This window comes from Neofelis nebulosa, chromosome 16, assembly GCF_028018385.1.
Source record: "Neofelis nebulosa isolate mNeoNeb1 chromosome 16, mNeoNeb1.pri, whole genome shotgun sequence".
NCBI classification, from domain to species: Eukaryota; Metazoa; Chordata; class Mammalia; order Carnivora; family Felidae; genus Neofelis; species Neofelis nebulosa.
This window is the reverse complement of record NC_080797.1, coordinates 47,822,601-47,837,596: the sequence shown is the minus strand read 5'-3', so window position 1 is coordinate 47,837,596 and position 14,996 is coordinate 47,822,601. Positions and strand designations below refer to the sequence as shown.

The 14,996-nt window shown below is 37.8% G+C and overlaps 1 protein-coding gene across 1 annotated transcript in view; it reads right to left on the bottom strand.

Annotated features, from left to right (window-relative positions):
- Positions 1-14,996, bottom strand: part of PPM1E (protein phosphatase, Mg2+/Mn2+ dependent 1E) — a 215,891-nt gene that overhangs the window by 5,247 nt on the left and 195,648 nt on the right. Inside the window, exons 3-6 of the mRNA XM_058703257.1 lie at positions 12,130-12,329; positions 8,577-8,765; positions 6,079-6,222; positions 5,751-5,844 (exon numbers count right to left, since the gene is read on the bottom strand). Of these exons, the coding sequence (XP_058559240.1) occupies positions 5,751-5,844; positions 6,079-6,222; positions 8,577-8,765; positions 12,130-12,329 (627 nt within the window). The remainder of the gene's footprint in view (positions 1-5,750; positions 5,845-6,078; positions 6,223-8,576; positions 8,766-12,129; positions 12,330-14,996) is intronic.

Below are 14,996 nucleotides of genomic sequence, written 5' to 3'. Positions count from 1 at the left end.
TTTACTGGATTGTGATCCGAATACACTGGAAAGAATTTATAAACTAGTTTCAGATAAAATATAGTACTTGAATTCTTTGTTAATCAGATGCTGCTCACTCCTTACTCTGTTAAATAATTGCCATTCACTGGGCTTACATACTTAGCTAGCTTATTATACTCTGAATCTTGTGCCTCTAGCTATGATTTAGGCTTAGCTGAGCATGGCAACAAATGTCAAATCTAAATTTTTTGCTGCATTGAAAAATTTCAGTCTTAACACAGGAACATTTTGTTTATTGATCTTTTTTTTTTTTTTTTTTTAGTGGTTAAATTTGACTTAACAGACTTGAGAACAAATCCACATTAAAAAAAAAAAAAGTTGTGATCACTCTTCATTAAACACTTACATTTTCTGTCTTTGTTTTCAAAGTAATAGCTTTATGCTGCTAGCACAGAGAAAGGTTTGAGTTACAAGGGATTTTTAAAAGTCAAGTCAACTCCCTTAAGCCAGGAAAAGTCATCCCAAGATTCAGATGAGAACTAGAATGTCAGCCTCTTGGTTCCCAATCTAGTTTGCTTTCTGCTATTTATTTATTTACTTAGTTTCTGGTTTTATTTTATTTTTTTAAGTTTTTTAAACATTTATTTTTGAAGAGACAGAGACAGAGTGCGAGCAGGGGAGGGACAGAGAGAGAGGGAGACACAGAATCTGAAACAGGCTCCAGGCTCTGAGCAGTCAGCACAGAGCCCAACATGGGACTTGAACCCATGAACCATGAGATCATTGAGCTGAAGATAACTGCCTAACCGACTAAGCCACCCAGATGCCCCACTTTTTGCTTTTTAAAGCTGCTTTACTTGTAACTTCTAGAGAACTGGAAAACATAATCATATTTCTCTCATCTTCAGGGACTACCATATTTTTGCTTTCTTCATTTGTCTTTGATCGAACCCTCTCCCCCCACCACCTTTATTGCTATTGTTCATTCTCTACTTATGAACACTGTGAGAGCCCCCAAAGCCCTACTGGGCCTCGAAGTTAGTTATCACCAGGCATAGAAGAGCCCTTGATTGAAGGAATAGCATTAACAAAGACAGAGAGACAACTGTTAAGGAATGATGCGTAGCTATATATGGAGTGCTTGGAGTGGAGACAGAAACTTAGCTTAATGTGGGCTCATGGTCTTCAGTCTATCAGACTACTGAGAAAATTAATCATCTACAGTGCACATTGGATCTTTCAGATCTAGAGCATTTCCAGATCCATTCTATATTTATTGTTTTCCTCTAGGTACTTGGAGAGAGCCTAGCCAAAGGGTCCTTAGCCTATTAAGTATAACACAGGATCGCTTATTAGTACAACAAGGGATACTCATTTTCTACTGTACATAGGAAACAGTATTTAGCAATAACTGCTATATTAGGAAACAGTTAAAGTTTTAAAATTTACAAAACATTTTATCATTTGTAAAGTACAGCTTGGTGGAGTCAGACTACCTGGGTCCCAACCCTACCTTTGTTACTTACAAACCCTCATTAGATGCTGATGAAGTACTAAAATGACTTTGTAACTAGGGGATGATAAAATGAAGATAATTATACTTAAGTGATCTGGCTCTGTCATTACTCTTTCTCATAATTTGTTGTAGGTTCTCTCCTATAAGTAAGGTCCTCTCCAACATTTCACATCCCTGTTTAATCCTCACATAGGCCCAGAAAGCTCAGTAGGAACCCTAGCAATAACCGCTAGGACCAGTGTAGGCCACATGCCCTCTCAGCAGGTCTCGTGATGGGATACCTTGAAAAACAGATAAAAGATACGAAACTAGTCTTTTTCATACAGTAGCCAGAACCATCTTCCCTCAAACATGGTTTTGATCCATCAACTTCAATTTCACTTCTATACTGTGATGCCTCCCAGTAGCCTGAGAAAGCTAATCAAAACTTCCAATCACAGGATTCAGTGTTCTCCACCAATCCACTTTACTAAATTTCCCCATCCCCTATTCCACCTATTATTATCATCATTATTATTTTCTGAATTCCAGCTCTAAAAATAAATGTGATCTGAGTCATACTGTTCCCAAATATCTTGTTTTAGTGCTTCAATTAAAAGGCTACTGCAACTGTTAGTTTGGAACAGAACATACAAAAGATTTGCACAGAGAAAATGCTGCCAAAATTCTGGCTTTTCACCTGCTCTACTGTTGGATGTCAAATTCATGACATTTCGCCCCAAATTTGGTAGGAGGGCATGATTATCCATTTCATGGTGGAAATGGCAACATCCTTTTATCTTCAACCTCCTCTCTCCATGTGCTAGGAAACATCATGCCTCTGTCAACTTTGGATCATAAATCTGAAGGGCTCAGGAGGAGAAACTGTTGAAAGCTGTTCATTTTTAAAGCTTTAAAAGTGTCCCTTATTTCCTAAATAGAGTTGAACTCAGCTCAAGAGTACTTTTTCTTGTCCCCATTTAGCCCCCTGTTTTATTCTGTGAGCTTTCCAAATCTTTTCCCACATTCTTCACCTCTCTCTTCCAATTAAGCTACTGGATTTTGGTAGAGGGCCTGATTTCCTACTTCAAAGAAAATGAAGTTTATCAAACCTGAATTCCCTCAATTCCTTCCCCTACCCCCTCCTTTTTTATTTTTTTTTTTTTGAAGAGATTCACCTTATGAGTTAGCAGTCTCAGATAAGAGGTCTCCTTTTCCTTCTCAAAGCTAACCTGTGCTCTTGGACCTGACTCTCTAGGACTCACTTCTGTCTCATCTTCAGTTTCTCTTCTACTTGCTCTCATCTTTTATCCTACAAATCTGATCTAAACTCCTTATCCTAAAAACAAAAACAATAAAAACAACCCTTTCCCAAATCAGCTTTTCCCACAAGCCACCACATTATTTCCTTTACCACTAACTTGCCCAAGAAACTAAATCTACACACATTCTTTTGTTATTGCTCATTCTCCCTCTCCTATATTACCAATTATTTCCTATTTTCAGAATTCCGTGTCTTTTTTTTTTTTTTATCCCACATCTCACTTCACCTCTCTAGCACTCGACCCTGTGACTACTTAACTCCTAGAAACCCTATTCTCTTACTTAGTATCTGTGGTAGCCCATTTGTATATTTCTGATCCCTCCTTGATTTTCTTCACTGGCTCTTTCACTTAACAACAGCACTAACGATCATTTTGTGCTAAAACTCTGCCAGGCAGGGTTTTAAGTATGGTGCATGTATTATACTATTTAATACAAAAACTCCATGAGCCAGTCACTGTTACCGTTCCTGCTTTACAAAGGAACAACAGACACAAGGAAGTTAATTTCCCAAGGCGCATAGCTTGTAAAGTGACAGAGCCAAGATACAAACCTAGAGAGCAGGAACTTTCAGTAATGAGTCTCATCCTTGGGTCTCTCATCACACTACATGTTCTTCCTGGGCAATGCCTATAGTGTCAACTAATATATACAATATCACTTCACAGAGTGCTAATATTATTGCCAAAATGGGATGAGTTCCCACATTTCTATCTGCAACTCAGAACTCTGCTAAGCTCAGATTTGTATTTCCAACTACATATAAATTATCTCTTCTAAGATACCACACAGGTAAGGTACCTAGAATATAAAATATGTCCAAAATGAACTCATTACCCGCCCTCTTCCCCACCCCACAAATGCTGCTGCTTTTTTACAGATGCTTTATCATCTCAGTCACACAAGTCAAAAACCTGGAAGCCAGCTTTCCTCCACCCCCACAAACTGTCACTTCCATCCAATCAATTTCTGCCTCCTCTGTATCCTTTCTGAGCTGCCCTCATAGCTGTAACAAACTGTATCAACAGCCGCTGAAAGATCCCATCTAGTCTTTGTACTCTAGTCCATCTTCTATACCATCATCCCAAACAAATACCTTTATAAGGGATTATAAATGATCATGTGGCCTCTATGCTTATTCACCTAGGAGAGTCTAGACTACTTAGCCTGGCATATAAACCCCTTCACAATCTGGCAGCAACACTTACTTTTACCACGCCCGCCCTCTGCCCTAGTCTCTTGTATGTGCTGCTGTTCCTAAAACATGGCATGCCCTTTCAGGCGCCCACGTATTTGTATGCCCCTACCCCTGGAATTTCCTCCCCTACACACTGTCCTCCACATCCAACCTAAAAGCCACTTCGTCTATCAAGTTTGCCTTATTCTCTCTTAGACTGTCTCTTATTCAAGGACAGTCTTCCCTTGCTTTTGGTTTCTCCTTATGTTATATTTTAGAAGCAAGAAAAGGCAAGTATTCTCTAGTAAAGTTGGTTCTATTATCAGCATGAAAGGTACGTTTCAGTACTGTGACAAAGTAAGATCAAGAGGAACTGTCAGAAATAATTTTACATGAGGGTGTGTTTTAGTAATGAGAAGTTTCTCCTCGGTGGTCTTATTCCAGAGCTCCTAATAACTCTCTCAGTCTAACTCTTATTTTTTCAGAAGCACTTGCAGGATCTTTCAGTTTTCACTTTCTGTCTCAGCCTTCTGCTGCTCACATTTGGGCCACTTCACAGCTTGCCAGCACCTTCCCAAAGAGTGGGAGGAACTCACATCACTGGTGAAACTGAATCAATCCTTTGAGATTTTGTTAATGTTCTAGAATGTTTTGGTAATGATAAGCAAAATTGGGGGGTTGGATGTGAATGCCGTTTATCCATTTTATCCCTATGTCAAACCACTTCATTTTTTCTTTAGGAGCAGCGTCTAAGAACTGCAGTATGCATGCATATCACCTATAAAGATACACACAAATTTATTCTTTTTAAAAAACCAGAGGGCCGCCTGGGTGGCTCAGTCGGTTGAGCGTCCGACTTCAGCTCAGGTCACGATCTCATGGTCTGTGAGTTCAAGCCCCGTTTTGGGCTCTGGGCTGATGGCTCAGAGCCTGGAGCCTGCTTCGAATTCTGTGTCTCCCTCTCTCTCTGCCCCTCCCCCGTTCATGCTCTGTCTCAAAAATAAATAAATGTTAAAAAAAAAAAACTTTAAAAACCAGAAAATGAAGCTAAGACATGAAGCCTAAAATATAATAAACACAGGTGCCAAAGTAAAACAAAAATAGAAACAGGACTATCTTTGAACTTATGCCCTTGCATTTTGTCATTCCGTCCAATAAGCTTAGCTGTTTACTCTCTAAGTTTTAGATAGTTTCATTGACTTCCCCTTCTGAAGAACTTATGTACTAGGGAGCCAGATTCTTTAAAACCTAGAGTTACCTGGCAAATCAGTATATTCCACATAAAGAAAATTGTTTTCATCTAAAAAGTACAATGTTGATGTCATTTTATAATTCAATGAAAAACAAGTAAAGACATTAGAAAGGTAAAATATAGAGAGGGAAGCCTTCCTGTCCTCTTGAAAATACCAAGTCAAGCTAAATATGACCCAAAATGGAATGAAATGAGGATCACTATGGTTTTAAGCAAATTTGTGTCCCAAAGATTAAGGGCTTCCATTCAAAAAAGAAAAAAAGGATAGAAACTAAGAAGTTCTGCATTTAACATAGTTCCCTGTTAATAATGGTATTTAAGCATATAGATGAAATGGTTGATTAAATCAAATAATTAAGAGGCATTATCCAATCGTTATTTTAAATAATAATAACCAGTCCGATAATATAAATTACCATCTCAGGTTTTCTTATTGTAGTTAATATAATATGGAGTTAATATAAGACAATGATCTGAAAGAGGACAGTCTGGAGAAACAAAAATTAATTGGTTTTTCCTACCAATAGCTCTGGAGACCGACAGACTTCCATTCACCCTCCAGGCACCAAACCAGACTACACAACCTCCAAGAGCCTCAATTCGCTGCTTTTCATCCTAAACAGCAATGCAATAGAGAGAAGCAAATAATTGGATTCAGGATTTATTTTTCTACCTTACATAGTAAACAAGAGATATAATATTCATCAGCTTCCTGGAGAGGTTCTCTTTATTACTCCTTTGTAAGGTGGACATGGTTACTCAGCGAGTCGTGGTAATTATAATAATCAAATGAATCTTAGTAACTAGAAAACTGCCTCTGTGGCATGTGCTCTAACAGAGCACACTTACCTCCCTGTCCGGTTTGTGTGGCTTCATTAGTTCAACAGCTTGGCCTTTTCTCACAAGCATAACCTGGGAATCCCCAACCCAGGCCACATGGAGCATGTTACCTCTGATAAAAGTCACCACTCCTGTGGTCCCACATCTTAAGCTCTGAAAATAATTTAAATAAAACTAGAGTCAGTAAAAAATAAGTAGAAATCAAATTCTCATTGAGAAGCAGTTTATAGTTAATATAAACTTTTAGTTGGGGGCTAGATTATTAATAACTTGATTTCACAATAAATAGTAATTCCTATTTTTCAATGCATTTTTATGTGCATGTCCACACACATAGATGCAAACTGTGATATGCAAGGCAGGGATGATCATTTCATTTCATTTCATGTATAGGTAAGAAAAACTATGGCAGGTTATGTGATTTTCCAAGGCTAGGTAATTCATTAGTACACAAAACAACTGAAATTCTTTTTCCTCCTAGTCCAGTTGTCAGTCCACTATAGTAATCTTTAAAGATTTCCATATTCTGGTCTCTATTTTGCTACTGATGTATGTTCACAGGGAGGATCCTAGATTACACAAAACATATAAAATATCTGACTGATATACAACAAATGCTCCCATACTCTGAATATTAACTAGGAGCCAAGAGATACATGTTTCCTGGCATGCTAAGTTGCTTATAGTTTAAAAAAAAATCTATAATAATTTTAGGGGCCTTTGCTTTTGGAACACTGCATAAAGAACAGCCTGGAATTTCACCTCAGTAGCTCAGTACCACTGTACTTAATGCTCCCGATATTACTATACTAAAATGACATCTCCAATTTGACATGAGTCACCACGAAATAAGCATGACTTTCTGTTACCAAGGACTTGGCCTAAATTAGAACCAATGCGTCAGGGATGGTAAAAGGCCCCTTGTATCCAATGAGAAAAACAACTTCTCATTTTCCCTATATAGGGAAAGTTTGTTATAAATCCTCACCCACCAATAAAATGCCTTCCCACACAGAGTGTTCAAAAACTCAGCCCCCTGGAACACATGATAAAGACACTTCAGTGCATATGCCCTGGAGAGAACAGGAGGCAGGGCTGCTTCACAACAGGAATAGCTACTTTCTTCCCAGCAGTTAGCAGCACATGGATGCACAAGAAGGAGAAAAGTAACTGCTGAGACAAACCTAAATTATTCAAGAGAACTGTTGGCAAGACTGAGAGACATCAGGATCACTGGCAAAGCAAATGAGGTGAACATGGTCAGAAAGAAAAGTCCTGATTTTGAGGGCACAGAGGAAAAAGGATAAAACAGAAGATGAAGAAGACAAAGCAAGTCTCTTAGTTTCACGTTGGTTATTACACATCACCTCTCAGGGGCCAGTCTTGTCCTCAGAGTGAGGACAGCCAGCAGCTCCAAGGCAGGCAGAGCCACGCAGCGCCAGCCCTCAAAAGCCTCTGAGAAGGTCTGAGGTCAACGAGTATTTTGTTGTCTTGCCCCACCTCTACATGTAGACCCTAGGTTCCTGTTGTTGGATTTGCATATTAATCTAAACCTGGGATGCAGGTGGAGAGATAACAGAATATTTTCATTGCTTAATACCAAATAGTTCTGAATTAGTCTCATTAATTCCAAGCACCACTATTGCTATAAACCAATAACAATGAGATCGAAAAAATGGATTAAATGATGACCCTGCTCTTTCCAAGTCCATTTCAAAAATAGTTAATGTTTAATTCATAGGGCAGGAGTCTTAATTTTTGTATGTATAATTCTGTAATTTTAAAAATTAAAAATTATTATCTTGCTATTGGCCCCCAGTTAGAAATGAATAGAGTACTGTAGTTAATCATATACCAATGCCCCAAATGATAATTAGATTAAAATTTTTACTTTTAGATCTTAATTTGGAGCCCCTGTCATTCATGTAGAGTAAAAACCTTAGGTCTGATTAACCTTAAGAAATTAGGACATGAGCTCTGACTTTTCTTCCTATTAAGAGAAAATCAGTTCAAGAATCATCTAAGGATTCACTCTTTCCAAGCAAATTTTCCCTCAAGAGATACACAGTAAAACACTGCCAACCCATTTAGAACCAAGTGTATGGGAGTAATCTAGCTTCTGTTTCCTTTTTAGTCCATTGTTTTAATCACCATACCCAGATCTTGTCAGCAAAAGTCTGCTTATAGAGATGGTCCTAGTGTGAACCTGACAGGCGCTGGTAAATAAGAAAGATAAAACTCACCTGCCAAATCCAGCAATGGACTGGCTTTCTGGAAAACTATAGCTTCGGAGTTTCTCTACAGTACATCATATCACCCCCTAAAACCCTAAAGAGGGAATTAGAACTACTATAGAATCCAATACTGTGGGTCAAGAATACAGTTTGAAAGAGAACTTTAAATAATGCCTGCCCAAAAAGACAAAATCCAAAGCAGCCCTTGAACCACAGACCAAGCTGAGCTCAGCCAGTGCATTCATGGCTGGAATTTATGAGAAAAAGGCATACCTCCCTGGCTGCTTTCTGCACAAACCGCTCATCAGTAACCCGGAAGGCCCGGCACAGGGCCTCAGCAGGATCATGGGGGAACATTTCCTGGCGTACTAAATTAACATGCAGGTGAATGGAGGCATAAATGGCAGCATCCACTCCTCCATGGCCATCAAACACTGCAAAGTAAGCTTGTTCTTCCTGGTCCTGTCAATAAGAAAAACAGAAACAGTTAAGTGAGTTAGGTACAGTGTGACTCAAGTGAACCAATCCCCTGTACTGGTGCCCATTGTCCTCCTCTACTACACTTGTCACCCAGATAATGAGACTAAATGCTTCCCTTTTTTGACATGCATGATCAGCTGCTAAAATACCTGCAATATGAGGGCATCTGTGTTTATACACATAACACTGGAACACATCATGGCCAATTAGCTCAGGCTGAAGCACCCTCTTTGTGAAAGTTGTTGTCTTATACCATGGAAACCACCCACATACAGTTGCTTCAAAACTGCTGTTACAAGTTGTGGGAAGGGGGAGGAAAGAGAAGGTATAAGGACGAATTGAGCAAAAGCTGTTCTGAGCATTTTTCTCAAAATGAAAGTATTCTTATAAAATTAGAAACCGAGAACAATAGAAAATAATTGGCCTTCAGCACAGGGCCAATTATGTTAGGTTGTTTAAAATACAGAGATAATGAAAGTATATACATACTTCTTAATTATAATACCTTCTTCATAAATCATTCAGTCACACTGAATACCCACCATATATAACACAGTCTCTAAACTGGTTAGCCAAACTTGAACCGTATTAGATGTCCAAATGTCCTGTAACCATTATGCCTTCTCCTCTAATCCAAGATTGAGCCTCGCACTTCCTGGCTCACCCACTGCTTGAAGCATAAAGGCAACTGCCAGAGGAGGGTCTTCCAAACCTGTGCTTTGTGTTGACAAAGGAAGCCTAATCACAATATTACATTTAAACATTAAGTAGTTTGCTTCTTTATCTTCAACAGCAGTGTTCACATCTCTGATCTAGCTTACTAAGGAGATTTCTAACTCCCTGAATCTCTCACTTGAGTCCTGGGCTCCCTTTAGGCAACAGTATGTAATCATTTTCTTTTGCAAACTTTGACTTCATCCTTGGGATCAGCGAGCTCAGATGAGTCTAGGCCCTGTCATTCAAAGGAAATCAAATATACAAAGTAAACCATCTAATTTTCTTGTGCTTATTTTCTCATCTATTTTAAGTAAGGATGAGTTGCTATCTCATGGGGATTTGGAAGAACTACTAAAACAACAGATATGTCTGTGCTTTGAAAAAATTCTTTTTAGGGAAACCTGGCTGGCTCAGTCACAGGAGCATGCAACTCTTGATGCTGGGGTTGTGAGTTCAAGCCCCATGTTAGATGTAGAGATTACTTAAAATCTTTAAAAAAAAGAAAAGAAAGAAAGAAAGAAAGAAAGAAAGAAAGAAAGAAAGAAAAGTTCTTTTTAAAGTACATACTACATTTACAAAAGCACCAAATATAAATAGAATAAAAACACCCAAATATTATGATATCAATATCTAATACAGACATTACAACCAGTTAATAGTTTAATAAGTACCATCTACAATGCCACTGAAGATTAACTGATTAAACAGAACTATCTTCAGAAAAGTCTTGACTGACATGTACTAAATGTACTAAATGACATATACTAAAGCAGTACTTATAAACAACTCAGTTGGCAGGATAAGGGTAAAACTGAAAAACAGCTTTTACAAGCAGTTTTTAAATGAGTGAGCTGATGTGGGGTCATCACAAAGAGGGAGGGGACAAGAATACTTTTATGAGGACATGAGAATAGAACTTTAGTGTGTGATTGGTGGGAGATTTATTTTTTAAGTTTATTTATTTTGAGAGACTGAAAGAGCGCAAGTGGAAGAGGGGCAGAAGGAGAGAGAGACTCCCAAGAAGACTCCACACTATCAGCATGGAGCCCAATGCAGGGCTTAAACTCATGAAACTGTGAGATCATGACCTGAGCCCAAATCAAGAGTCAGACGCTTAACTGACTGAGCCACCCAGGTGCCATAGTGGGGAGATTCAATATAGCATCTGAAGAAACAGAAGAGAGCCAAGTGGATCTCTTTAAAAAATTAGTTTTAAATTTTTTAATTAAAAATTTTTTAATTTAAATTTAATTTTTAATTTTTTAAAAAAAATTTAATTTAAAATCTTTAAATTAAAGATTAAATTAAAGATTAAAATCTTAAAATCTTTAAATTAAAAAAAATTTTAATTAAAAAATAGTGTTTCCCCTGGTATAAAGATGATGTATTGTTTATTGGGACTAATAAAGAAGTATGAAGAAAGAAAGAAATCTATATTATCTCACCATTCACAGATAACCAGTCATATATATGTGCTGCTTTTGAGGCAAATATATCACATATATATGAGCTGCTTTTGAGGCAAAATGAAAACCAACCAGATCAAAAAAAAATAATGCCCTCAAACCTGAGTATAATCTTCAAATGGGTATAGTGATAGAAGGGTTGTTTATCATACAATATAGCTTTTTAGGTTATATTTGCACAGGCATGGTAACATTTGGAAACAGAGATATCCAGATAGTCTAAAGATATTTGGAAACAAAGCTGATCTATCTTTGTAACATAAGCACCAATTATCAACCTACTATCACTGCTTAGCAGACCCTGACAGTCAGCTAAAATTTAAATTTAGCTGCCAAATGAAGGAAATATTGTGCTTTGTATAAATTACTACATTGTAATTTTTAAGTTATGGACTTGAGTGAAGAAAAGAGGCAAGTGACAGGCAAAGGAAACAAACCTACCTCTGTTTGCACTAACCTAACACATTTAATAGAAAAAGAAGAGGAAGATAACAAGAAAATGGTTATTAAGCTGACAAGGCTCATATGATCCAATTTGTCAGTCACAGAGATTCACGAAATGTAATTCCAGCTACTTTCCTGTATCAGAAACCAAGATTTTAAAAAGAAAATCACATGAAATCAGAAAACGGTCTCAGTCTCAAATTCATTCTTTTATGTTTGTGTTTTATGTTGCTTCAACAACACAGTAATGTGGGAACTTAATCAACAGCTTTATTGAGGTATGACAGTTTTTCTTTTTGCTTATATGTTTATAGAATAACTCTGAAAGTTTACACAAAAATTTGGTACTTCCCTTGTCTTCATGGAAGAGCACTGAGTGTCTGTGAGACAAGGATAAGAGATTTTTTTTTTCCAATTCTGAACCATGTGGATATATTATTTATTCAAAATAACATAAAATAGGGGCATCTAGCTGATTCAGTCAGTGGAGTATGCGACTCTTGATCTGGGGTTTACATTGAGCGTAAAGCATACTTTAAATAAAACAAAACCCCCAAAATAACATAAAATAGTTAACTTTTCTGTTGTCTAATGCAAGCAAATTTGTGCCACTCTGCCTTTAGTCCTCCAACCCATCAGAGATACTATCAGAAAATAGGACCATGAAGGTGTTTGTTTTGTTTTTTAAATCTCATGGATTCTTGAGAAGTGCCCTTTACCTCTAAATTGAAGAGCATATTAAAGTCAGGAATGCAGACATGTTTGTCTTCCATTTTCCTGCGCATGTTTTTGATGGCATGGATTGATGTTTCATAATAAAGCTGGGGTCTCCTGCGGAGAGGGAAGTCTTTCACCCAGCTGCAGCAAATCTCATGTAGTTTGCTGAAGACAGAACGCGCCAATTTCATTGTCTCAATCTCTGTGAAAGAAACACAGACACCCCCAGTGAAGAGCCATTTAAAGCTGCTTTTCACTAGCCTGCTTGGTAAAGACAGAAATAGGTCACCTTAGTCAAACTCCTTAATAGAAGAAATTCCTCTTCTCAAGAAAAAATGAAATGTTGCTTCTGAAGAGAGAAAATGACAACCAATCTAGTAGAAAATCATCAGCCAGCAGCTGCCACTGATATCCTTATGTCATAAGGAGAAAACCTCTGGTCAGGGTTGGATCTACTCCTAGACTGGATTTCTTCCAACCCTCAAAGTGCTCTGACCACTGCTGTCTAGTTCAGCTCCCCAGCAGTGGCTCCCTTTTGGTTGGCTGCCATGGTTATTATCTGGAGAGCCAAGCACCCCCTGCTTAGAAGAATGACTGAAATATGAACAGTAGTTATTCAGCAATTGAAATATGAAAGGCCTATGAAAAAAACATCATTCATTTTGCAAACTACAGGAATGAGCATTTATTTTGATTACCATTTTGCTTTTGTCTTTTTCTTCCTGACCTCTTCCTTTACCTCCCTCCAGTTCCCTAACTTTTCTCTCTTGTAACTGATCATAATTTGGAACTAAATGATATACATTTTTCTTATTTGATGAATTTTTTAATTAAAGTTTTTGGCAATGGCTTCAATAGTTTAGCTAGAAGGTTAACAAATGAAGTAAAGTTTTAAAAGTCTCTAAGGGAAAAAGTACTTAAACTCTGTCTGTATGTGTAACCCTGGATAGAAAAAGACCAACCACAGGATTCTTTACCTTAGATCATTAAGTCTACTACCTATCAAGTGGAACAGATGAGCTGACTTCTGAGTCGGACTCGAATCCTTCAATGGATGACAGATGTGTAAGCCTTTTAGGCCACAATGAATAGTGTCTCACACCATCTCAGGTCCAGCTGTCCTCTACTCAAGTGCAGCTGTTAAATAACCAGGGGGAGATTAGGTTTTCTCAGGCCAGCATTTTAGATTACTATATCCCAGGTAAACAGGTAAAAAAAATTCAGAATTCTCCAAAAACCTTTTTTTTTAACTTTACATAAATCAGATATTATTACCTGACAGCCTGCGAAAATGTGTACCAGATGGCCAATGGCTGCACATGACTCCTCTGATCTAGAACACAGATCTCCAGAAGAGAGACTGTGTTCTAGAATGGCCTAGGAACTTAGATTCCCATTTTTTTATTTCCTTCCCTGCTGTTGCTTTAATCTGTGACTACATTTACCTGTTTTCTTACTCAAAATCCTTCCAACAATGATTATATTCAGAAAGCTTATCTCAAGGTTTTTGTTGCCTTTTTTTTTTCTAACATAGTACAGGGCGGTAACCTATGTTTTGTGGCTCTGCCCCCCCCCTTGACATTTTTATTTAATTGAAAATCAAGGGTACATTTGAAAAAGAAAGCAAGTTCAAAGAGCCAATACAACCTGAGGAGGTGTGTATAAGAGAGGAACTGAAGCTAATAAACAAGCCAATATTTTTACTGTTTTGACAAAACTCCAATCTTTATTTTTTTAAAGCACCAGTTGCCCAGAGATTCTTTCAGCCAGCAATTACCTATTTGTAATTTGGTCTTTGCAGCAGCATAGGTGTGAGTTTGACTCAATCACAACAGAGGACTGCAAAACAATAAGTGAGTTTGGAAACACTTAGGGAGAATGGAGTTGGGTGAAACAAATAACTGATGTTAACTATCGGGATAGTTTCCAGATAATGTCCAAATAATAGAAACCATTATTTTTTGACTTGTATATTACTCTTCTTATATAGACCCACACTGTCCAGTAAGGTTGCTTACTAGCTACATGTGGCCATTTAACTTTAAGTAAAATTAAGAATTCAGTTTTTGGGTTACATTGGCTAGATTTCAAATGCTCAGTAACTGCATATAGCCAGTGGCTACCACATTGGACAACAGGCAGAGAACATTTCCATACCTGTGCTGTCTATTGGACAGTAAATTAGTTAAGTGGAGGCAATACCAGCTTCCTCTAGTATTTAGTAAACCAGTAGATCTGTTCCTATCCCCTCCCAGTTGCTTCTTCCATTACATTCCCATTACACCATCTTCTATAGCTCTTGCCACATTTTATACCAATAGATAATATTTATTAACTACTTGTTACATCCTCTTTCTCTAGAACATTTCACAAATAAGTAAAACCTTTTTTTTTACACTTTTTTTTTTTTTAACATTTATTTATTTTTTGAGACAGAGAGAGACAAGAGCATGAACGGGGGAGGGGCAGAGAGAGAAGGAGACACAGAATCGGAAGCAGGCTCCAGGCTCTGAGCCATCAGCCCAGAGCCTGACGCGGGGCTCAAACTCACGGACCGCGAGATTGTGACCTGAGCTGAAGTCGGACGCTCAACCGACTGAGCCACCCAGGCGCCCCAAGTAAAACCATTTTTAATCACAGGTCTGACTCCAACACCCGTGCTCTAGATTTCCCAAATTAGACTGTACATACAGACTGTGTCTCAATTATACTTGATTCATCATAGTACAGTAACTGGCAGATAGCAGGGACTCACTAGATGTTTACTGAATAAATGAATATGCAAACAAATTAGCTACTAAAATATTAAAATATTTGTATGCTTTTTGATTGTCCATTCTGTTTCACCCCGATTTTAACTTTTTTTTTA